At 42.1% G+C, this 26,021-nt stretch overlaps 1 protein-coding gene across 1 annotated transcript in view; it reads right to left on the reverse strand.

Annotated features, from left to right (window-relative positions):
- Positions 1-12,926, reverse strand: part of OCA2 (OCA2 melanosomal transmembrane protein) — a 176,265-nt gene extending 163,339 nt beyond the window's left edge. The window contains exon 1 of the mRNA XM_056329924.1: positions 12,643-12,926. Within this exon, the coding sequence (XP_056185899.1) occupies positions 12,643-12,911 (269 nt within the window). The 5' untranslated portion in view covers positions 12,912-12,926. The remainder of the gene's footprint in view (positions 1-12,642) is intronic.
- Positions 12,927-26,021: the final 13,095 nt, after the last annotated feature.

Consider the following 26,021-nt stretch of genomic DNA (forward strand, 5'->3'; position numbering starts at 1 on the left):
TTCCTTGTCTCATGCAGAGTAGCATGCAAATTATATTCAGCAAGTCTCCCCCCAAGTGGAGAAACTGATCACAAAAACAAAGAATAGTAATGCCCTTTCATCTTCCTTTCCTCTTGATTTAAGTTGTAATCCTTCTCCAGGTAAGAACATACTCCTGTGCATTGAAAAGTCAAAAAACCAAAATCATGACTGTCAGGGTTCAGAAGGAAATTCCTTTTCCTACATGGCAGATGGCTTTGTTCTGGCAACAGAGTTTAACTGTACATCATATTTCTTGATGACAATGAGACACATCTTCCCCCCCAGTCACACAGGTGCCAGACTTTTTCCTCTCAGACACCCTGTTCCCTTTGGCTCTATACAGAGTGACACTTTGGTCACTCCATAGTCTCACAGAGGTGGTATACTTCCATCTTGTTCCTGAAATAACATATTCTTGATGAGAAATTCCATAATATTTGCTATGTATGTTCTAAAAATCAGCACTATCCCAAAGCTAAATAAATCCTGGACACTGATCGCCAAAAAAAAGGGATAGGATTCTGCTCAGTAGCTGTATGGACAATACGTCTTCACATACACATTAAAATTTCTGGCCATCAGACATGAGGTTACATAAATAAAACATCATTCTGTGCTACCAAAGAAAAAGCAAATAGAAAAGGAAAAGCATCAGTGCTACTGACTTACTAAAAAATAATTCTTCAGCAATAGGTTATCTGCAGAAAAGGGGAAAGCCTATGCTGACACAGCTACTACCCATTTCCATGAGCTTCTTCCTGTCTTCTTCCCCTTGTTATGGAAGAGGGCTCCAAGCTGCTATACAAAGAGACAGAAAAAAACTCAGCAAGTCCTTACAAACAAACCCCGTTAAAGAAACAAGACAGGCATATCTGCCTCCAAAAGCAGAAGAATTAAGACAAAGGATCTCTGCTACTGGTCCCACCCTGGCAAAGATGCTGTGGAGCACAGCAAATTTAGACAAAGACAGAAGAAAGTTTACAAGTGTTCTGTTCCTTCAGGCAGATACAGAGCCTGAATAATCTGTTAGATTTCAATCAAAAACACTTCTTAGCATTTTAAAAAGCATGAAAAACCTGGATTTTCCTTAAAAAAAAAAACCAAACCCAAAGCTTGTCCTCTGCTCTATGTGCAATCAGTTACACAGCTACTTGATTATAAACTCCAATGGATCATAAAGGTTTAGTGCACTCAAATCAACAGCACATCCAAGTAAGAGAAGCCTGAAATGCACATCAGATGCCTGAACGTAGGAGAAACTATAATACTAACAGCGTCTCACATCTATTTTTTGAATAAAACAACTGCAGAAACTGTTGCCAAAATAAACAGCCACTGCACTAACAAACGTCTTTTTAACACAGTCTGCACAGGTAATTTGGAAAAAGAAATTATCCATAGAGTGTGACAGAGCAGGGAAAATGAAGGATGCTCTGACAATACGGAAATGCAAAGGAAAAAGGAAGGTGGATAGTATAGGCAATGGAGCAATAAACAAAGTAACAACAAAGAGAAAAAGACACTAAAATGCCCTTAACCAGATATCGTTCCTAAAAGTTAATGTAGAGGTAGCTCTTCTGCACCTCAAGAATCAACATAGAATAATGGTTGTTCCTCTACACAAAAATAACACCTTTAAAGTCCAAATAATGGAATCACTTTTGAGTCATGGCACTTAAAAGTAGGTTACAATTGCAAATAAATGTTTTAAAAACAAACAAACAAATGTTTATGAGAAGCAGAAGTCCATAGCACATTGTCACAGAAATAAAAATCATTTTGTACTATTTTAAAGTTATGCAATGTGAAAGTAAATCAGAATAGTGGAAGAACTAAAGCTACAGGAATTATCTCCTCCAGAAGCATTAGGGAAAAGCGTGGGCTGGAAAGAAAAATATCATGACACATGGCAGAGCTAAAAGAACAGATTTTAACTGAAGACAGACGTATATAGACATATTAATTTTTTAAAAGGTCTTTGATTTAGAAAGGAAGTATGGACTCCATCAACATTTGTTCTCCATTGCAAGAGGTATGGTTAGAGTCTCAGCTCTACAGTGTTATTCCAGTTTATATATTAATTTTTTTGGTCAACAACCAAAAGCTGTATCCTTAATAGGGCAAGGTATGCTCCTGCTTGCAACTTTCTTGTTAATGAAGACTAAATGTGATGCAGATCATGACACCATGAGGACCTCACCCCTGAAAGGACACATATGCAGCAGAAGTAGGATCCTGTTGACTGATTCTGCATACAAGTAAATAAATTCCATTATGTATCAGGAAGCTGGTGTCAATACTTGATTTTGGTGATCTCAAACCATTATATGTATGACCTATATCTCCCTATATTCATACAGTGTTTAACAAGTATGAAAATTCAGAATTCTCTTTTCTTCATCCTCTCTGCTTGAGCCTAAAACATCTGTTGGATTGGCATATCAAGAAAATTAAATAATTGGTCCTACTCTAAAATGTAAAAAAATCAGTACATTTGTTAACTGTTTATGATGTAGAGTTCTTGTGTTCTGCCTCACAAACGTCAGATTTCCAGCTGAGGGAAAGCATGACAGGTCTAATGACATCAGTGGAGCTCTTTCAACTTTTGTTGACAAACCAATAGGTTCAAAACTGTGATTAGTTCGGTATCCATACATACAAATCCTTATGAAAATCTATCATTCTTTTCTGCCAAGGACAGTCTGTCTTCTGTCAAAATAAGCAAGTTAGAATACTTCTGGCCCTATAATCCTCTTCAATACTGTCATACAACTATGAACAGGTTTGTAATGAGTTCCTGTTGCCATTTTATTTGTGGTTAAAAACAATAGCTTTCCACACACTGATGTTCAAAATTTTTACTCCAAAACATCACTATTCCCTGCAGTTTTGGCTTAGTTTATTTCTAGGCATCGGCTACAATGCACCAAGTAGACGTGAGTCAAAAACAATGTCTAAAATGCACAAATTTCCATTTTGCCACTTCTGCATAGAGCATTTGCTCTTGTTGTCCTGTGCTGGAAAGCGATGGGAGGCGCAACCCTTAGCACAGAGAGCACCTTGGCAAAGAAGCCATGTGCTGCCAATGAATGCAACAAAACTGTGTATTTATATAGTATTATATAATATTATGACATAGCCCTGCTGTTTTAGTGTACACATCAGAGAAAACAGAAGTGCATTCCTTGTTATCCTCCATTCTGGGTTTACTCTTCCTTTTATCAGACAGATTCACTAAATTCAGGCTCATGCTTTTCACTGTAAGAGGTTTACATGATGAACAGCTGTCAACAGATTCCTAAAGAGGAATGCAGCTCACATGTCATTGACGTGGCTGGGGAGATAGAGTTGCTCCTATCACTCCTAGAAAGATCAGAGACAACACAATATTTGAAGCTGCTTTTACTTTTTTATTTTCTCAGCAGCAGAGAAAATAAATTACCTAAGACCACAAGAGTGGGTGGAAAAGTCACTGCAAAATATTTACCTACCCTATTCAAAGAAGTATGGTATTAATCCAGGATTAGACTTCTTAAAGTAAATTCATCAATAGTATAGCACTTCCTCCTCAAACAGCAAGTGCAATGCCCTGCCAGACATACCCATTCAATATAGCTGCCAGCATGGGAGTCTGGAGAGAAATGCTTTCATACTCCACCATTGACAGAGCCTCACTTCAGGAAAGGGGACTCCTCAGAAACTCTGCTCAAGGATACCAGGGAGTGTATGGCAGATGGACTGTGTTTACTGTCCTTACTGACTAGTACAGAAAAGGGAGCAGCTCAGAAAGTGTGAGCAAACCTTCAACCTTTAACAGCTGCTTCCGAATGATGCTAATTCACAGATAGTACTGCGTCAGTATCTTCTGCTGTGCTTCTGAAAACTGTGAGTTGCTGCAACTGTCTATCTGTTTTCTATTTCACCCTGCCCAAAAGAAAACATATAAAAATGTGCAAAGGAAAAAGAACCAAACCCAAGTGCATTACTTCTGAACCTACCCAGCTCTGACAGACCTGGCTCCAGTTCACTGTGCTGTGCTTGACTTATTTCTGACCTGCTGTGGACAGAGCTCTGCATGGTCTCTGACTTCTGCTGGTCCATTAACACAATTATTGCAGGTTGCCCCTGCAGTCCCATTAGTACCTAACAAGCAGAGAATTGCTTGCTCGGTCACTGTAAGCATTTTGGTGACTCATTTATCAGCTTTTGCTGTATTTCAATGAGTAAATCACTTGAGCTCCTTATGAATAGCCGGGTTGAAAAAAAAGCCATATGACTTGCCAGACTACAGACTGTGACCCTATTATTTTTTTTTTAATTCACTGGCTAATTTCTTCCATCCGCATTAATCTATTTTTCCATGAACTACATTCAATTTAACATGAACTTCAGTTCTTAAATGTATGACCACCACTATCCTGGAAATTTTTGCTGTGGCTGAGGAATGATTTTCAGTGCTTCTAACACAAAAGGACAAACCACTCTGATGCTAATTAATTCTAATGGGAGAGACATTTAAACTGCTGGGCAGACTGAAACACATTTCTATCACCAAGCAGAACTATGCTTTAAAACATCTATCCTAACAATAAGCGGGGGGGTGGGGGGGGTGGGGGGTGGAGAAGGTTTCTTTCTGTACCAATGGCAGTGTGGGATTGTTTTATTTTTTGAAGGATCATAGCCTTCCATATTTTTATCTTGTTAACACAATTTATTTTGTTTGGAAGATCAAACTGTAAGTACTCACTAGTGTAAGGCATTCAGGGTAAGGAAGGAATGCCATTAACTGGGCTGCCTTTTTTCAAGGTTTGAGACAAACAGTTTCATACTCTTGTTAAATACAGCTTTGGGTGGAGTTAGGACTTTTTATCATAACTGAGGACTGATTGCATCAGAGTCTGGCTTACAACCATGGTATTAACTTGCTTTCATCTAATTAACTCCACAGCTCTCTACATCCTGCTCTCACTCTGTATTTCACCTTATTTGAGCTTCACGCATTTTCCCTCTGAAGACTCATGGAAGGGTTTCCATTCATCCTTCTCACTATTCCTACTGTCTCTGCATTTTATTGATATCTCTCCTCCCAAATGCTTCTCCTTCCACCTGTGTCTCCAAGTCCTCTCTCCTCCCTCCATGCTCAGCAGCAGCTCTCTAGTAGTCTGGGCAGAGGCTGAGGCAATGTCTTTGAGCAAATGCTCAATATGAGCTAAGCTATCCAAGCTGTCACCTGACTACTAGGAAAGAAAGTTGCATGCAAGCCCTTCCTTTCCTCTTCCTTCAGGCCCTTATATTTTCAACAAAATAATAGTCACTGGAAGAAGAAGCAAGAGGAGGAGATAAAACAATGCTGATTATTATTATTATGCAAGAAATTTACTTAGGAAGTAGAATAAGTGAGTTAAAGTTGCTGTTTCAATTGATGTTTCATTATTCATTTAGAGTGACAAATTCAGAGAGGTAAAAAATGACTGCCTTGGAGTCTGGTGGCCCATACACTTACTCAGGGGTTAGGAGGAGTGTGTTTACTATCCCTCAGGGCAGAGTGGAGATTGTACAGATTCACAGTAAGGGCGCCCCACTGGCATTACTTCTTTTTTTGACTGGACCTTGAAGCCAAGCTGTTATTGTCCTGGCCTCTCTCTCTGCAAAGTTCATGGGCTCCTGCCCTACCTCAGGCTTACTGAGGTTCAAGCCTTAAAGCTAAATGGCCCAAACTTTCTGTCAAACCTGATTCCTCTCCATAACTCCCTTTCTCAACTATTTTTGGTGGCACTTTCAGGTTTTGTCTTGCTCTATCCTTCAACCACAGGGCCTGAACCCATGGAAAAGTTGCCACGTTATCAGGCAGACCATTTACCACCCAACAACAGTGCTGCAGTGGCTGCCTATCTGCATGTCCAACTGATGCAGTGATACATGTAAGGGCTGTGGATTTCCAATGCTTTATTTTCCTTCTCCCCAGTCACTGTCAGCAAAGACTCAATTGGTCTTACCCACATAAAATTTTTACATACCTACATGGTAGAAAACTGGGTACAAAACTGAATTCTTGTTAATTAGTATAATTTGACCACCTGCTAGTGCAAAGCTCTGATTCCCCCAAATTTAGTATATCACAGCTGCCATCTGCACACAGGCACATCAGCAGGAATGAAGCACACAGAACAGTTTTTAAAAAAAAAACTTAATTGAGGGATACTGAGTGACTGTGTTATGTGCTTCATCTTACATGGATAGCTACTCCTCACATCGGATATTTAAGCCCCATGCATGCCCCCCTGCTCAACTGTGACTGCCACTGTGCAACACATTCTTTTTCAAAGTCTGGATGCCTGGTTGGCTTAAACTTTCAACCTTGTAATGTAAAAAAATCATTGCTGACATTAAAAGCCTTCCCCCATTTAAAGAGAGGTTTACATGAGGAAACAGCTGTCCAACCCCAAAGAGGATTGAAGCTTGTATGTTACTGGCATCTTTCCACAATTGGCCTAAGAGGTCTAACAAAGACGAACCCCACATAACCATATTATTAACCATTAGGAACAGAAGAGATGCTTGCAAAATTCAGCAGTTTTGTGCAGTGTCACAGGGATTCAGTTGAAACTTTTGATCTTTGGAGATTAGTACACTGCAAATTCTTCACTGAGTGCTGAGTTCAGTTTTTAGCCTGACAATTGGAAAAGTGTGAAGCAGTTAATTAGTGCCCCCTAATTCTTTCAACAGAGCATTTAGAAACAAAAATTAATAGTGGTGGATTTTTGTTTACCAAAATTTCCTGTCAGAATCAAAAAGCTTTTGAGTGGCCACATAGGAGTGCTATGGTTTTAGTCTGCCAACAACATAACAAATCGTACTACATGACCAACCTGAGATATTGTGTGTAATTGTAAGAAATAAGCACTGAGATGATGAATAGTACACAGCAACAGAGAAATTAAATATCTCTGAACACAGGGAAATTTATCACGAGTGAAGTCTGCTTCTGTATGTTAAATTAATAGCAAAAACTAAGTTAAAATCAGTCTTTTGCTGAACACGCTTCTTTTACTCAAATTAACCTAAACACTCTCCTTAATTGCACCATACAACCACACTTCTGTCTTCCTTCCATTACCAGTCCAAGATGCTTTTTTCCAGGAAATGGGAAACAGCAAGTTAGAAGGGGGCAGCAGAACTTTCCAATAACTCATTTGTTTGCCTACTGTGTATAATGTTGTCTTTCTGTTATACTTCTTGCCATTCAAGCTAAAGGTTTGCTAGAGCTGCTTATTGCTTCTTTTGAGTTTTTCAGGCTTTGAGTCATGTTTTGTGATGTGGTAGGGGCAACAGCAGGGACCTGTAATCAGAGCTAAGAGAGTCTCAGCAGTCTCATGCCCCTACACAGTTTGCTCATGACAAGCTGTGTTGTGGCCACATGCCTCCGCTTTGCCAATAAATGCTTGAGAGAGTATATTCAAGACCAAATGAACCAAATTAAATCACTTGGTAAAGTTGTGACTTTAAAACTTCTTAAATATTATTTGTTCACTACGGTGTCATAGCATTTAAAGATCCTCATGGAGAATCACATACAGATAAGAAATGGAAAGACAGATGGAGGCATCACCAGTCAGGTAGCAAGCAAGACCTACAGAAGCCACACAAGAATGATGAATGTGGCAGTTTGCTGTGAAGTCATTGATCTGTCCTGGACTCTTTTCTAACGTTTGTGTGATTGACATGAAAAATCAGAATGGTTCCTACACAAACATGCAATTACGATGTGAAAAGGACCGCTTTCCCTGTTTGACTGTTGAGCAGAAGATGTTCTCGTTTTATTCTAACAGCCAAAGATCAAAATTCAAAACACAAAAAAAAAAACGTGTTTTGAATGTTTTTGAGTTGTTTTTTTCCTCAGCCTTTTTCCCCTATCTGAAGACACTTTTAAATTGTCACATAAATTTTACTTATTTAGACAGTAACCATGTCTTCTTGACATCTAATTGTAAGTTTCATAAATGTCCTTTAAAAATAGCAATACATCAACATAATTAAAAATCAAGATTGAGATTTATAATCCCTCACTATTAAAAGCATAATTTCATGTTGACTTTTCACTATACAATAGTTTATCCTCTCCCAGCTTCTCCAACTAACAGGAAATAGAATGGCAATCTTTTCATTGTATTGCTGCAAACCGAGAATTCAATAGACATTTTTAACTCGCTGACCTTTTCAATCTCCAAACTGATCCTGGGACCACAGATTCAGGGCAAAGGAAGAGTTGGATTTGGTTGATTGTTTTTATTTTTTCTTACATAAGTGAGCATTATGTAAGTGAAACTGAAGGACAGGAGAAAGGCTGAGAAAAATAGTTTTGCTTGATGAAACACGAATTCAAGCAGATTCCAAAAAAGAGATTATTTTTTGTTATCCCAGAGATGAGTCCTCTTAATAAGGCACAAAGATTAAATAAAAAAACTTCCAAGGACTATCATATTAAATGACCAGCAAGTTCCAGAGCCAAATTAATCCAAATATAACTTCAGTGGAGTAACGCTAGAACTTGGTTTCATCACCTTGCTTTCACAGTCTAATTTCTCATGAAAAGTTCACAATATAATAAATGCATAACTGCCAACTTCCCCCCCCCCCCCCCCCCCCAAGAAGATAATGTTATTATCTGACCACCTAAAGGAGGTAGAAAGAAAAGGACCAAAAGGCAATACAAAATGAATGCTACAGGGTCTGGTTGCTCTATTACTCTTCTCTTCCACCACCTTCAACCACTTTTATATTCCAATAAACATCCCTTTTTCAGTAACATGGTTTTAAATAGCAACACAAAGTAATTGGTTACATGGGATTCAGAATTACTATTCATCTTATTTCTATAGATGGCCTCCGAGGCTTGTTAATTCCTAAATTGAAAACAGCTGACTTCATCCTTCCTGTGGATCACGAAGGAGGATTTCAGATTCAGTTGATAGAAAGCCATGTTGTTAGGCTTTTCCCATGGGAGTAGCACTGAGGATGATGAACCAAAGCAACCAAAGGGCTTTTTTTGTAGCCACATCCCATATGTACAGAGACATGATGGAAGGAAGTAGCTTGTGCTTTTGGAGATGTTAGGGCTGACATGAAAAGCATTGCCCATGCTTCCACAGAGCAGCATGAAATCTTCCTGCAAGGTAAGGGGCTCCAGAAGGTGGCTTGGTCCAATGTCTATTGACTGGAAAAGCCATTTTCATGTAATTAAAATGAAAAAGAGCTTTATCAATCCATTGTTTAAAGCCTGAGGAGAATGAAAGAAGTGCAAAATCAAAATCCAGACTTCACTGCCATTTTGCAGTACTTTAAAATCTGTATTTCCAATAGACCAAACTACACCACAGTTCAGTGTAAACGTACACCTAGGCCAGTTGCATTCCCACTGGAGGCCACTAGTACTCATTCATAGTCCACTTCAAAGAGGCATGCCTGCATTTCCAGCAGCAGGCAGGACTGAAGGAAGTATGTTGCTCAAAAGAAGGCAGAGAGGCTTGTTTCAGGGGGAAGAATGCTCTGGAAAGACAAAGTCATTGGAGTGACCACTGTGGATGGTCCACAGCTCCTCACACAGAGCCCAGGGAGCCTAAGGCAGTCCAGTAAAATCTGGAGTCAGAAGGTACTGTTCTTCAATATGCAAAGTAAATGAGAAGGCATTTTGACAGGCAGGCAGCCCAAGACAATAAGCACAGTGACCACAAATACCTGCAGGATTGTGCTGCAGTCAAATGGAAATGTTCAGTCCAGAATAAAGTGGACATCTATAGTCCTGAGAAAAGGGCCCTGCTTAACTAAAGAACACTTTCTTAAAGGTGACTTTAGCAACTGAGATAAATCCCCTGATCTGTTAAATAGATTCTTTGGAAAGTCTTGCCTCAGTGTACATTTGAACAATTTGAAGAACCTGGGAACCTTATCCCCAAAAGATAATTCAGCAATTTAAGTTAAGTAGATGCATTAAAACAAACCATACAGACACGCCAATTTAGCGAACATCTTTATGGGGGAAAAAAAAGTATTTGGTCTCTTTTCTTAATCATTAGTAGTTTTCTTTGCAAGCAAAAGAACAATTTACATTAAAAGGTAATTCTCATTCTAATGAAACTAATCAAACAACTGAGTCTGCAAAGGTTTATCCATGTTTTTATCTGCATTCTGTTGAGTAGTCCCAGTGATTTAAGGGTAATTACTCATACCAGAGGGGTCACACAGATCACATCAGTATTTTAAGTGCACCTAATGTACATTGGCTAAGATACATGCTGAACCAGATAAGATTAATCTGTATGTAAAAAAAAAGAAATCAATATTGGAGAGCAAGAGAAGTAAAGATCAACAAGAAGAATTTCAGAAGAACCTTTCCTGGGTCATAATATATTGCTATAGAAGATTAGATATACATTTTTCTGCAAGGGAGCATAGGGGTGGCTCTTGAATTCTACATCTATTCCTAAATCACACACAGTGACTACAGTTTACTCAACAGGAAAACAGTGTTATCAAAAGACCTGGACTACTCCCTGCACTTGCAGGAAGGTGGGCTCCTCTGTGATTCAGTATTTTTCATCTCTGTCACCTGTGACCATGATTTCCAAACTGTGTTTCATGGGTTCACAGTAAGTTGCATACTGCTGGTATACAAATTCGTATCACCCGCTGGAAGAAGTTTAGGCAGAAGGGTGAGATGGGCCATAAGAACACAACCGTGTTTTTTGTTCCCATACAAGGATAATTAACAGGACAGCAAATAGCACTAGTAAACACACCTGTAGCAAGACATACAGGTGAATTCACAAAAGAAAAACCTTGTCTCCAGATGCATCCACTCCTTTCCTTCCCTGCCTTCCTTCCATCGTCACATATATGCTGTGCTTACCATGCTCTTTCAAAACAAGACAACAGTAACTCACCCCCACCACATGCTGAACTGAAGAACTTTTACAAGATTTGATTCTGTCAGTAAAACTGTTAGTCAACACAGAAAATCCACAAATACCCCAAAGAACATTTCTAAAGGATTTAAATGGCTTTTGTGGTCAAGCTGTCAATTTGATTTTATTTTTTTATATATATTTGGAAAGCATAGCTATAGTGATTTCAGACTCACACTCTGACAGAAATACTTTCAGATGCACATAAAACCTTGACTTTGTTTGCTCTAGACTTACAGTACACACTTACACTGTAGGTAAGTAAGGTACACAGCAAAGCTCATCCAGGTAGCCTGGCTCATCCTTGCCTAGATCAGGGAACTTATCAAAATGCCCCAAACCTCCTTTCCTCCCAGTATAAGCAGATTTCCTTCTAACTGAGATGCAGGGACATGGGACAGGCCTCAGCCTTCCTCAGCAATGCAGGGATGTGACCAGCATGCCTAGAACTGTGGGGAGCCCCCAGGACTGCACCTTGCACCTGATATGAACAGCTGTGGAGAACCACACAAAGAGGAGGGAGGGAAGGAGAGAGAGAAATAAAAAGAAAACTCTTTTCTTTGGATGAAAAGTCTAGCTGACTACAGGCGAGACCCAGGATTCTGATCTGCATTAGAGTTCTGATCCCCTTTAATTATACAATTAAATAAATTGTACTTTTATGTTTACTTAATTTTAATCAGTTAAAAAAAAATCTGATTTAAACATTAAACTGCTTTGAAATCTATGCTGCTTTTTCCTGACTTGTAGCAGTGCAACAAGATTCTCCAGCATCAGATTCTGGAAATTGTGCTGGCACTCGACCACTGCAGTGTAAGCCATCTTGCTCAACACAGACACCCCCAGGCAGTGTTTCAAGACCTGTGCTCTGCAGGAGCTCAGATTAGGTACAGCATTGCTCTTGCTTTAGGCTCTATCAAGTCACCTCTACAAATTCTCAAAAATACCCCAAAAGGTTGACAGTCCGCTCTGGCTGCCTTCTGCACACTGTGGTTGCTACTGGTGCAAAGCTTGCTCCATCCTCTTACCAAAAGGGTTTAACAATGTGAACACGTGAACAAGAAGGGTTTAAAAAGCCACCTGCAATATTTTAGGGTCTATAAAATATTTCTAAATATTTACAAATAGAACTGCTGACTTATCTGTGGCAACAGGAAAGGCTAGCACCCCTGTTCCCAAACCTGTACTTTTCCTGATGCAGGAGAGGATACACCAGTAGCACACACTCCTTGTACACTTGATACATGGTGTGTCAACTGTCATAGTTGTGTTATTAATGCCATCCCAGTCTTAGCCATAATGATTGAATTTACAGCCTTACGATGCATTTTTCTGAAAGAGGTGAGAGATGGGACATGAAAACCGCTTTATCTCTGTGTGTTTTGTGACACCAAGTAGGGAAGAAAAGCCATGTATCTGATCTTGAAACCATAGCAAAATTGGCCCATGGCTGCTATTAAAGCTGAGATTAGTTCTGAAATCTGGTGATCCACAACCCCCTACAGGGCAATTAAGACTGCACTAATGTCCCATTAAGCTTCCTGTTCTATGTATGGGTGGGAGAAACATTCACTTAATGAACATACGTATCTGCTCTGCAAAAAAAATAAATATTAATTTGTATTAGAAGAAAAAATACGTCATTTGTCCTTTTTCTTACCTCCCTTGCATGGGGACAGGAGTGAAATCCTTCTCCAGAGCAATGCAGCCATCCTCCCCTGTTTCTGTTTTTTCACACAAGGTCTGTGGCTCTCCAAGACTCACTACCATGCCGTGATACTCTTTTAATAGCCGCAGCTCATTGCAACTTCTGGTCACTGGTTTGGCTGTCACCTTTGCAGATAGATTGGTTTGATGTAAAGATGTCTGATTCAGCTCTATCTTTTGTTGTCTAGAAATTGTACTGTCATCTTTGTTATCCAAGTACATCTGTCCCTGGGGGGTGTTCTCCTAAAGAAAGTGAAACAAACATATTAGGACTGAGTTGAATTGACTCAATGTTTACTTCGGTACAAGTGTGTTAAAAATGCCAAGCAGAAGATTTTTTTGTGCACCTTAGGATATTTCTTCTGTTGGTTTATTTCCACCAGAAACAATTCCAACGTTTTAAACATCTTTGCAACTTCAAAATTAGCCACTATAAGAAGTATTGTAATATATAAAGAGACACATCCTCTACTTTTTTCATGTCTACTGTGATTTTCTCCCACAAATTTCCCAGTAATTTGCACTGGCCTATCCCACGGAATAAGCCAAAATCATGTCTGCATCAGAGGAACAAGAGCCACTGGTACAGAACATCTTCCCAGCTTGTAACAGCACTGCTTCACCACCACGACACAGCTTATTTCCAGCAGCTGTGGTAACAGAAGTCCCACTGAAGCCACCACTTTCCTCCCAGCTCTCAGGTTTCCTTGGAAAGCTCTGTCCCACTGAAGCTTTACTGCACCTGATGGCCCCTCGTTAAGCAGAACAAGTACTCGAGTTTTATGAAGACAACATGCTGTTTCAGCAGTTGCCAGAGGCATTTATGAAATGTGAATCAAACCTTGATGAAAATTAGGTTCTATCTTATGACTATTAACGGTGATTATAATAAAAATTAGTGCATAACAGTCAGAAAGCTTTTATGCTCTTATCATAAAAATTCAGCATGAAAAGTTGTAAAAAAACACTTCAGAATCCCACAAAGTGCACAAATCAGACATGAAGACTGAGTTAAAGATCAGCCTGTCTTAAATGCATGCTGTGGAGTCTAATCGTGGGAATATTTCAATTTAAGGTGCTGAAGCCATCACAGAAGACAGCAAGAGCTTGGGCAACAGGCCCGTTAGCCTCCGACATCCTTGCAGTGGGGGAGGGCAGTCTTGCTGGAGCACATACCTGCTCCTCCCTGCAGAGATCTCAGAACAGGACCTGCAGGGCAGTGGGGCAAAAATAGCACACTAATAGGGAAGAGGCTCTGCCTCAGTCCCAGCAGGAGAAATCACTAGAAACAGAAATAACAAAAAGCTAATGATGATTTTGTGCAGCTTTGAACTCTCATGGCCTTGCACGCTTCAAGGGAATGAACACTCCTGGAAAAAAAGATTGAACATACAATTCACCACAAATGCAGATCATGGCTCCAAGCAAAGGCAGGCTTGCTAGCCAAATCTAAATCAGAATTTCCCCAGGTGGTATTTCCTTCCCCAGTCCTACATTTCTTTTTCTTTCAATTCCCAATTCCCTTATTATATCCCTCCTATCCTAATCTTCTTCACCTGTCCTTACAAGCAGCTTGACTAACTTGACTCTTCCCATCATTACACAGTAGCTGAGGTATTGTGTCCAGTCCTGGTCCCCGCAATTCAAAAAAGATGTGGACAGACTGGAGGGAGTTCAAAGGAGGGCCATAAAGATGATCAAAGGGCTGGAGAATCTGCCACATGCAGAAAGACTGAAGGAGTTAGGCCTTTTCTCCCTGAGGAAGAGAAGGCTCAGGGGGACCTCACTGCAGCATTCCAGTACTTAAAGGGCAGCTGCAATGAAGACAGGCTTTCTCTTCACAAGGAGCCATATGGAGAAGAAAAGGGGCAATGGGTACAAGTTGTACCAGGATAAGTTTCAGCTCCATACAGGGAAGATTTTTTTACAGTGAGTGCCAGATAATCACATCTAGGTACCCTTTCCCACAAAAGATTGGACCAGATGGTCTTCCAAGGTCCCTTCCAACTTGAGCTGCTCTACAAGTCTATGATTAACAGCTGGAAAACTTCAGCATAAATAAGCCTTTGCTTACTTGTTCTTTCTTAGCTTTCTTGCAAGGGAGAAAAACAAAAAGGAGGAAGAATTACTGAAAGAAAGAAGGTGTCAGCTGTTGGCTTCACAGGGCTTCCACTTTTAGACGTGGCTGGCACACATAAAGAAACACTGAAGACACTTCAATTTTCAGCGGATAATACCTCTCCTCTAGATATTTCCATATATTTCCAGATATTTTCCTGTGGCCCAGGGCTTCTCCATGGCCTGGAAAGCACTGAATTTTGGTGATCCAAGACAAAATCCTGGGTGAAAGTCCTGGAAAGCCAGGCTTACCACCCCCACCCCATGGTATCTGAGACTGGAGGTGTTGGGAGGGTCAACGTACACCACACAGGGGCCTCCACTGCCCACCAACACCTTCCTATCACCCCTGGTAGCCTGCTGCCCCACCAGGCAGCCAGTTTTGCCTGTTGTAAAGTCCCAAACTGCCTTACTTCCTAATAAATAACTTTGAAATGCAAATACTTCCAACTCCAAATGGAAAACATAATTGCTCTTGTCTTCCATCTCACTTTATATTTTTACAAACTGGCTTTATTAAGACACTCTGTAAATCATAATTGAGATATCTGCCCACTTATTCCATATTTCATAATATTTAGTTTGTCTGAGTGTCTGCTGTGAAAATACAGTGATTTTTAAATGATGTCAGGCTATGGAAACATGAGCAGTAAACCTACAGCAGCTCAGGCTGTACTAGCATTTAAAAGACAAGAACCTTAACACAGCCTCTAAAACTGATTCTGTTTCATCCCAAAAGTGGGAATTTTTTATCTTGAGGTGACTAAGGACTAAATTAGCCAGGGTCTCATATGTACAAAGCCTTAGCATGAAAGACATTTATTTTCAGAATTATCATGAGTGAAAAAATAGAAGAATACCAACGACAAGAAGCTTGAGAGAAAAATTGATGCCTAGATACAAAACCATAAACCACATTATTGCACATTCACAAAAGCTTTGCAAAAAAATAAAACAGTACGGCATCATTTTGCCACAAGAGACAGGTTTGATTGTGATTACCTACGTAGCTAAAACATTGCTAAGGCAACTATCACCATGGTATCTAAGCTTCTAAGACGTTGGTGCGTTTACCATTCAAGAAATCCTCAAATGATCACATTTCTCTGTAGTTACAGAACTTTACTTCACTTTTACTTCTTCTTCCTTTTTTCTTATCTTGCAATGCCTCCATCAGCAATGAGACAAAGGCAAGATGTTATCATGTGAAGGTGAGGAGAGATTTTAGCCAAGGAAACTTCATTTTGGGTTCATCTCTCTGGAGCCATGCACCAGCAAGTGTTTTTCAGCCACAGCTAGAAACTGATCCAGCAACCACCCATCTTGAGTGTGACTATAAAAAGGCTAATACAGTATTTAAGCAATGTTTCTTATCCTTTTTCATCCTTTCATCCCCATCCAAGCAGTTGAACACCCATTTTTAAAGTACTAGTGCAGAATTCGTTTTTTCCTCTGATTTTCAGGTGCTAATAAGATCAACAAGGTATGTTACTTTATTTAAGAGGCTTTGTGTAGCCTGCTTTTTGGTTGCAAAACAAAATGCTGGAGCCAAATGACGTAGCTGGTAATACATCACCATTTAAAACATTATTATCCTGGCTATCAATAAGCACATCATAGCATTTTTGCAATAAATAATGAATCAGAATTTAATCTTAGGGGCCATAAGGCTACAAAATATCACATCTGCTTCAGGTAATGCCCAGAAATAGCACGTTTCCTGTCTTGCATATCTTATTACCCATCAAAGCCTTTCTCCAACAAGACCGGAAAAAAAAATTACCTCTGTGCTAAGTCACCTTCTCATTATCAGGCAGAAACCCAAATTCTGAAAAATAACTAGCTGAAGAGGGATGGTGCAGTGCTGCTGAGCAGAGTGTGCCCGCACACCTGCCTTAGCCAGGGGAAGAACATGGCTCTTGAAGCAACACTCATGCTCAGCTCCCAGAGCTTGCACCTGCCTGGGAGCCTCTCTCCCAAGGAAATTTCAAGCCAAATCTCACCTGCCTGGGAAGTCTCTCTATAGCATCTGAGACTAAATAAATTTGTCTCCTGCTCCAACTCCTCTCTCAGTGTGCCCCTGTGCCAGGAACACTGCAGAGGCTACAGGTATGAGCTGCTGCAAGTAACCTCCTGCAGCCTCACACTGACAGAGCATGACAAGGCATACATGTCACTGAAGCACCTTTCTATATATGCATCTCCCTCCTGATATGCATCTCCCGACAGTTTCCCAAGTCATACAGGTGATGTTGTACTGGCCTCCTGTGGCAAAGGCACGTTAAAATGGTCTCAGCATCACGGAGGAGAATTGTTATTCTTAGCCTGTGGCCTCGAGATACAGAACAGGGCTTCAGCACTACATCTCAGAAATTCTCCCATCGCAGGGTTATCCTTGCATGGCCATTGCCACATGTACCCCTGACCCTGCCATCCTGGGGACAGTGGAGAACCATTTCCAGGACTGGTGGATAAAAACTCAGCTGAAGATCTATCCCTAGAGCTGCAAGATAAACACAAGACACCACACATGTTCTCACACTACCACTGCCAAAACACACTTATTTACATTTATTTATTTTGAGTAAGGGAAGGGTGCTGTGGTGTCTAATGTTGTGATGTGCAAGCAAGAATTCTCAGTATTTCTTAACTGGTGTGTTTTCTTGTAAAAATAGAAAGTGTTTCTAGCTGTAGGAAGGAGGTAGGACTGGCTTGGGCATACAGGGTGTAACAAACCACTTTGACATCCTAGATTTCACAGTATGTTCCAGTGCCAATGTTTTCCACAAAACCCCCACCTATCCTTCATGCAGGGTGCCCATTATCCCATACGGTGGTGCTAGGTATTACACAGAATAAAGCTGCGCATAGCAGCCCTCCCTTGCATGACCAAGTAGGAAGACAACAGAGCTTGGTGTGCAGAGTGGGGCTGCAGGGCAGGCAGCAGATTGTCACCAACCCTTCCATGGTTTGGGGATTGTCTTTTCTTGCCGTCCATCAATGGCAAGAAGAATGATGTGAATAAACCTTTATCATCATGCACCAACTGCACAAATAAGACTGCCTGAGGCTCGTGTCTAAAATGAGTGAGACTCCCTACTTGCTCTCCTCATGAATTCTCGGCTGAGAACTTCAGGGAGGGCTATTTGGCAGGTGGAAATAAAATGATGGGCTATAAGAAGCTTTTACTCCATTGGCATGCCCAAGAAGAAATTGCTTTAAAATTTTCCTGTGAGAGCTGTTCCCAGGTGGTGGCTCCCAGACACAACAAACCATTAAGGCCAGATACCTTACATTCTCTCTCATCAGGCTGCAAAGTGTTTAAAATATCACAATTAAGAACTGGCAGAACATCACAGCTTCCAGCAAGCTGCTGCATTTCCTTAGTCAAGAGGAAGGTGTCTGCTTGAGAGCAATGCCCTTTCCTAATCCATATACTACATGGCCAGATCTGCTAGATGTGGGGCAGCATGGAACCATTTACCCTGGCCACACGCTTTATGTCGTCAATCTGGGGTGGGCACTTGTGTCCTGGAAAGTGAGGAAGGGCTCCAGTACAGCACCTTGCAGGAATTTAGCAGAATCCCCTAAACCTCAGGGCAAGACAATCTCTGTTACCCCTTCCGTGGTTTCCTACAGCTGGAAGGCAATCCATGAAGCACAGCTTGTATGGACTTCCCGGCTGAGCAAGAGCTCTGACATCTTGCTGTTCAGAGCCTGCTGCTCAGACCTTGCTGCCCTGATCCTACTGCTCAGACCCAGCAGCTCAGATCTTACAGCTCTGTTAAGGCAGCAGCCCCTGGTGCGCACACAAGACCTTGACTTTGTTAGTACCTGGGCTGCTTGTCTCCCCCACTGCTCACAGAGCTCAACGGGGCTGATGGGGATCCAGTACCACAGCTTCACCTGAGGGCTCTGAGCTTAACAGGACCTGGCTGCGCTCTGAGTCTAAACCTGGTCTCTGCAAATGATAAAGTCTCCAATATCCTCTGGGCGCAGGTGACGCTGCTGCAATCCAGCAGCTGCTGAGCCTGGAGATATGACCTTGCCTCCTGCGGACTGGCATTCACTAGACACCCAGAGAGCTCAGGGGAGATCCAGGAGTGGAGGCCTTGCAGGATGGAGGTCCCTCACTGCAGTGAGGTGGTGGCTGGGCTAGGAAGTCTGAAGTCTGTGGTGGGGAAGAGAATGGGAAAATTGGGCTGGAGAGTCAGAATACATGGGAGGTCTGCACTGGGGAGTGGTGAGGGGCTTGGGCATGGCCAGTGACAGGGTGTATGGGGGAAGTTCAGGGGCTGGGTGTGATGATAACGATGGTTATGATGGAGAGGGCTGCCCAGGGGACAAGCTTATTGTACAGATGTGATTCAAACAGCTTAGGAGGGGAGACCATTTGTGGGCCACGAGACAAAAGAAAAGTAACATTGTGGAGCAACCACTTGCAGGCTAGTGGAGAAAAGAAAAAAACACCTTTGTCTTACTCTACTTTTGAAAGTGCAGCCGCACAGCTAGTTGCACCAATGCAATTCTCTGGACAGCCAAACACAGCACAGGAGCAAAAGCAAGCAGCCCAGATGGGACTTCCTTGCAAAAGGGGGAAGTCCTGTCTAACTGCAGCTCAAGAAATCTCCAAACCGTCAGGCGGCACAAAGTAGCTGAGAGGCGAGTATGGCACGTAAGCATGACAGAGCCGACGCAAAAGAGAGAGAAAACAAGTGTCGAGACGGTGTGGCAGCGCTTTTAAAACTCTTCCTGCCAACAAAACATGGAAGGAAGAGCGCGTCAGCCCTGGGTGATACCTCAGCGCCCGCGTCCGGCGGCAGAGGCCTTCCCCGGGCGGGGCGGCGGCGGCTCCCGCGGGCGCGGCGGCGCGCAGGGCTGCGGCAGCAGCACCCGGCCTTCCCTGCGGCCGCGCTAAACGTCAGCCACGGACTTTCAGTGCCGCCCACACCCCGGGTATTAGTCAAACGCCCGCAGCCTGTGCTCACCGGCCCGGCCCCGGCAGCCGCCGCCGCAGCCCGGCGCATACGCGGGCACAGGCTGACCCCTGCTGGCGGCCGGGTCGCCGGGCAGACGGGTGTTCCCCATTTAAAAAAAAAAAACAAACCACACACACACACACGAAAAAAACCCACCAAACATTTTCACGAAGGGGCCATTTTCCAAGCCGGGTGTCAAGGGAGGGCCCGGCACCCCGGGCCGCACCTGCGGCCTGCGCTGTGCCCTGAGCTGCCGGGACCTGGGCCTGGCCGCCGGGCGGCTCCCCCGCAGCGCCCGCTGCAGCATCCGCCTGGCCGCGGGTGGGTATAACACCTGTGTTTAGCCAGCAGAAACTGCTTCGGCATGGGCGGGCGTGGTCTGGTGGGGAAGTCCTCGCTGTTCAGGTGCGATAGGAAGTGGTTTGTGTGTATCTTAAGGTAATCGGTAGCAGTGGGTCGTGCACAGGCTGCCGTCGTTGGGCCCACTGGGTTGTGATCGTTTGCCAGAAAAAAAAACAGCTTAGGGAGTCTCATCCAGTGCAACTGGAGATGGCATTGGCACACAGACTCCCATCGTCATCCAGGCAGTAAGTGATCATCCTGTCTGAAGATTCATTTATCCATGCAAGCATTACCCTTTGCAAAAAAACCCCATAAATCTGGATTTTTTAAAAAAGAAAACAGTGCCCCTGAATGTCTGTGTGCCAATGCTCTGCTCATGCTTAGTGTTTAGTCTAAAATGTTGGTTTGGGGAGCCTTTTAGAAGGAGCCTTTGCTGAAAGAACATAAGTGAAGAGCTATCAGCTTGGTCATTAGGAGCAGGGAGCACTGCAGGCATAATGACAATCAAACAGGCCAGCTCACAAAAAAAAAAAAAAAAAAAAAAAAAAAAAAAGGCCAGATAGTACAGTAATTTCCTTTTCCCTTTCTTTTTCCAGCTGTCAAAGAGGGCAATACAAAGCCCATTCAAATTAAAGACAGACTTTTTTAAAGTGTCTAATCAAATACAGTTAACTAAGTTGCACTACAATGTAAGGTTAGCCCCCTCCTCACCACCACCTTTAAATCCTAGGTCCCTGCAGAGCCCATGGAGACTGACAGGCACTGACCGCCAGACTGCTACAGTGGACCCCTGAGACAGTGTCAATGCACCATGCTTTAGAAGTACCTAAACCTCTCCCTGACTACCAAGGGACCTGGGGCTGAGGGAGACGTGTGTTGTAAAAACGTCTCAGCTTCGGTGAGCTAATTCCCAGCAATCATCACTAGCTTAGCATCAGGGACTGGAGTCACTGGGGACATGAAACCTGTAGCACCGAGTAATGCCGTACAGTTACTGGGACCAGCTCCGGGACTTTGGTCATTTGAAGACTTAACACTGTCACATTGCTGAACCAGTGCATACGCTGAGGTAGATTTCTTGCTGGTAAGCTGCACAAGTAAAGGGGGAGGGAGGGTGAACATCAATATTAACACAACAAGCCACTGAACAACTTATTCAGCCAATGCTATTCAAGTGTGGTAGTTGTGTCACCTGTGCACACAGCCCGAGAGGCCTCACTGGAACCAAAATTCTACCCACATCTTCAAGAAACAGAAGAGAAAAGCAGCTAAGTACTAAGCAGTTAAATACTGTGTATGAGCCTGAAGATTCAGGGGGCTGTATTAGAAGTAGGCTGTATCAGAAGGAAAATGGTCTAACTTTGAAATAGACTTTTTGGGGTTTAGGTCTTACTTTGGGAAGAAAAGAGAGAGACTCTGGAAAACACTTGCAAAATATAGCTGGAGACCATTCAGCATTTGCAGCTTGCTCTGATTAAAGGATGCTGAAAAACCAGGCAGGTCTGAAAGAAAATACAATCTCCTTCCTGTCATGACCCAAGTGTAAATCCAGAAAGGGTTTTCTTCTCTCCTTAAGCTAGAAGAGTTGCTTTTTATGCCATAAAGTTGATGTTTCTGCATTCTCTTAAAGAAAAGATCAACAGCAAAGCCATGTCTCAAGAAAGCTAAATAGTCTGCTGAGATGCCCAAGGCGTTTCATGGCACCTCTGTGCAAGAACATGAAATGATTCATACTGATGAGCACAACTCCAGTACTAACACCTTGCTAGAGGACTTCTGAGATCTTGGTACTTCTCTTTTGCACCTTCATAACCCATCGTTATATGGTCATGAAAAGACAATGAGATCTTTCACTCTCAGATCACATTGAAGAGCTTCTGTAGGTAACTGCGGAGGTCTCAAGTTAGAGGCAGGCAAGAAACACCTGGCCCTGCAGCCCCTGCGAGGGTCTTGGCTCTGCCAAGCTGCTGCAAGTGAAGGCAGTCAAGGTGACAACAACCCAGGCAGGAAAAGCTGTTAGCAAAGACTATTCTGAAATCTTAGATGTCTTCCAAAAGGTCTTTATTGATTATTATTATTATTACAGATTGCTGATGTTGTTATTTTTACTTTGGGTTCTTTATCCTTCAGATATGTCCAACTAAGTATATGGCAGTGCTCTGTCCTGTTGTTTGGTGCATATAAAGGTCTTTATATCTTCCTTTTGTAGTAATGAGCAAGACAGTAGGAAGGGGTTGATTAGTTGACACTGTATTTTGAAATATAGTTAGTTTCAGCTCTGTTTCAGCAAAAAAGAAAATTCAGGTTGCCAAGTGGAAAAGTAATACCTCTATCAGGGACTGGGGGTTTTGTTAGTTTTATGCCCATACTCTACTAATAAATGTTACAAGTTCTTAACAAATTATTCTACAGACCTTCAAGCTGAACATCAAGCTCCTGAAAACAAAGTGCAGGAAAAAACTTGTTATTGCCCTCTGAATGACATGACTAGATGATTGTTATTCCCACAGTGTCAATCGTTCTTATGTCTAACTTGATAAAGTGCAGGTGCTTGAAATTGCTGCAGCAGCTAGAATACTGATACGCAATAAGTGTTCATGTCACATTTCTCCTGTCCGCTGTTAGCCTAAATTTATTTCATAGAAAAGACGATGATAAGGAGTCTCTTTGCACAAAGGAATTAGAGCCTCCATATGCCTTGGCAGCTGTACCATGGAGAAAGATAATACAAACAGGTGCAGAAGAGCGGAGTTGGTGGTATTGCTGGTTCTCCTTTATTCTGAACATGCAGCAAAGCAGAATAAAATAGACCATTTTCCTACAGAACCGAGGTGCAAATGGAGGTAGCAGCGAGGCAGACTTGCAGTTTTTAGTTGGTGTCTTTGTCCTAGTGTTATCAGACTGGAGTTTGTCTTGTGAAATACCCTTTGGTGCAGTAACTATTTCAACTAGCAAACAAAGCAGCATACTACATATGATTATACTTTTCAAAATGAAGGTAAGTTTTTCATAGCCTGCTAATATGGCTGGAGTTTTTACTTCACTGCAGGTAAAAATTACTGCTACATGATTTATTGATGCTGGCCATAATACATTCAAGATAATTAAACCAAAGAGGGTACATTAAGGGAGCTAATTAAGTATTTTTTGTAGATCCGTTTCCATATTCAATGCTTAGAAAAGTTTGGCTTTTTGTTTACTTTTTAAATACTGTATTTATTTATTTTAAAAATTGTTTTCTTCCTGTACTAAATAGTTTCATGGCTATATTCAGAAATTAATCATTGCCACAGAACAAAACTATTTCCTGTTTTACAAAGCAATGAATGTAAAAATAGTACTCTTCTGAGACAGTCATGGCAAACAGCAAAGCATTCCAGGAGCCAGACAGTGGCTCTGTAAATGGACATAGCTGTACTGTTTTCAGGCGCTGTTAGTACTTATTCTTCTTTCCAGACAGTTGAAGGGATTTGGTTCTGTTCCTATCAAAGTTTTGCTTTGATTTTAGCTGGGACAGGTTCAGACCTGACTGGGCTAATAAGTCTCAGTTTGGATTAGAAATTTCAGTGCTAAACTAATAACCTGCTCTGGTATGAATTAGAAACAGACCAAACCTACACTGAGTAGGCAAGGGTGAAAATGAAAACAGACATATTTAGAACTTTTGTTTCTGGATTTGGGCACTCCATTAGCACCCTACTGCTGTACACAGATTTTTACCTGCCTCATGCTGCAAGTGAGCCTGCTTTTATGTAGTCCTGTTTCTTGTATGCAAACAGTCATGCACTAGAAGGAAGCAGAGCACCTTCAATGAAAACGGGTGTTCCAGTGCTGTTGAGGGCACTAGTTCATGTTATAGTCCTGACGAATTCATTAACTTCTCTCTCAGCTTTAAAGCTTTCTCACAAAACCAAGAGGCTGAAAGCGCACACTATGGGATGTAGATTTGTGAAGCTGGCAGCTTTCTGGAGTGTTAAAGCTTATGAAAATCCAAATCCAAGCTAAAATGTATGGAATGTGAGCCTTGTCTTGGAGCTTTATCCAAAATGCACTGAGGCTAGCCAGAGTCCTTCCACTGACTTCACTCAGCTTTGCATCAAGCCCTTTAAGATGTAAAACAGAGGTGTGAAATGCCTAGCTTCTGAGAGACACTTGGTTACAAAAAGAAGTTGCCCAAATCTGTAACTCCAAGGAGAAAGGAGGATGATACAATCTCAGGTCCAGAAGGTCAGAAGTACATGGAGAAACTGCACCCTTCATGTTGGCAAGTTGGCCGCACAAGCAGAGGAAAGGCAGGAAGGGAAGGACACCAAACCATCCCCGATCCACAGCAGAAGCAGAGGTCTATGAATAGCAATGCTGAGGCTGGTGCATTTCCATTTTCTGGCACTGCTCCCTGCAGACTGCAGTGTTTCCTCCTCCCTCACCCATGGCAGACACTTTTCATGTTGGTGGGAATGTGATTATGATTGATTTTATTTAGGTATCCCTGAGAATAAGCTATTTCAAATATAGCACAGAAACAGAGCTTTCCTACCGCAATAAACAGGAGGAGCAAGAATATCGCCAAAGTGATCAAGCAATTTAAATCTTCCAGGAACAGGGGATTGCTTTAAGCATTTAAGAGGAGAGGGTGAAGCCACAGCATAGCAGCTGCCACAGAACTGGAGACAAGACACAAGATTTTCTGTTCCCTGCTTTACTATGCATTTAAGGCTTGTCTCAGGGCTAAGATGTGCCTTGTCTGCTACATAACATTTGTACAGTAGGTTTAGGTTTCATTCAGCAAAGCTGTAAATTATCTTGATATTTTGAGGAAGTACATTATAGTAGTAACAGTAACAGCTTCTGCTCATCAAAGTATTTGGGTTATGTGTGAAAGCACACCTAAGCGTGTTTCCCTGAAAGGGGGAAGGAGGGTAGCCTCTCTGTTCAGATTATCTTACACAAACCACCCCCAACGAGTAATTTTGTTTGTTGGCACTCATGGAAGACATTTTGTTCCTGGGCAGAAAGTTCACTGCACAGAAGAGTCATTAGTGAGCCCTTCTGTGAATCCCTCCAAGTCTCCAGAGGGTCTGCAGCAAGAATGCGTTTTTGAAGCAGCTGCTTAAAGATCTGAGGGAAACTTGGCTGGAAGAATAGCCACATGATCTTCCAGTCCCTCAAGTATTTTTGGCTTTCAGACACTAAGTCCAACGTGACATGACAGCCTTACACAATCAAAACCTCACTATTGACCAACAGAGCAATGGAGCAATGCAACACTGTGATAGTTAAGGGGGGGGGGGGGGGGGCATGCACCCACTTTTCCCTTTCTTCCTTTATTCTCATTCAAAGATTTTTAGCTTCTAACAGCTCAGGTGGAATTGAAAACATCCCACAGTGACTTTGGCCATTGTGCAGGGCAGCAAGCTGGCTGCAAGCATGTTGCCCTGAGCGTGTGTGAGCACCATGATCACATTGTGTCAGGGCAGACCCATGGGCACAGCTAGCTCCAAGCTTCCAAAAAGTTCAGATGAGTTTGTTTCATCTCTAGCTCTATCCTTCCATCATCATACTACCCCTTTAAAAATCCCTATTGAAAAATAGCCCCTGAAAAATGTAATTGGCAGGTCATAGAGCTCAACAGAGGACTAGAAGCAACTATCGCATAGTTGTGTGACAATAGGCTCCATTCTGCTCTTGGTCCCTATCCTTACATTGTGGAGATGACACTCTATTCCCACTGTGGGACACAGGTACAAATAAGAAGGGGAAAGGAGGTAAAACTGTTGGGCCTAACACTCACTCTAATGATTCTTCTTTCTACCATAAAACTAGAGCAAGATACATTTGCACTTACTCTAAATCCTATTTGCACTGCCAAAGCAGTGTAAATGAATTCTAGGAT

This window comes from Falco biarmicus, chromosome 2 (genome assembly GCF_023638135.1).
Source record: "Falco biarmicus isolate bFalBia1 chromosome 2, bFalBia1.pri, whole genome shotgun sequence".
NCBI classification, from domain to species: domain Eukaryota; kingdom Metazoa; phylum Chordata; class Aves; order Falconiformes; family Falconidae; genus Falco; species Falco biarmicus.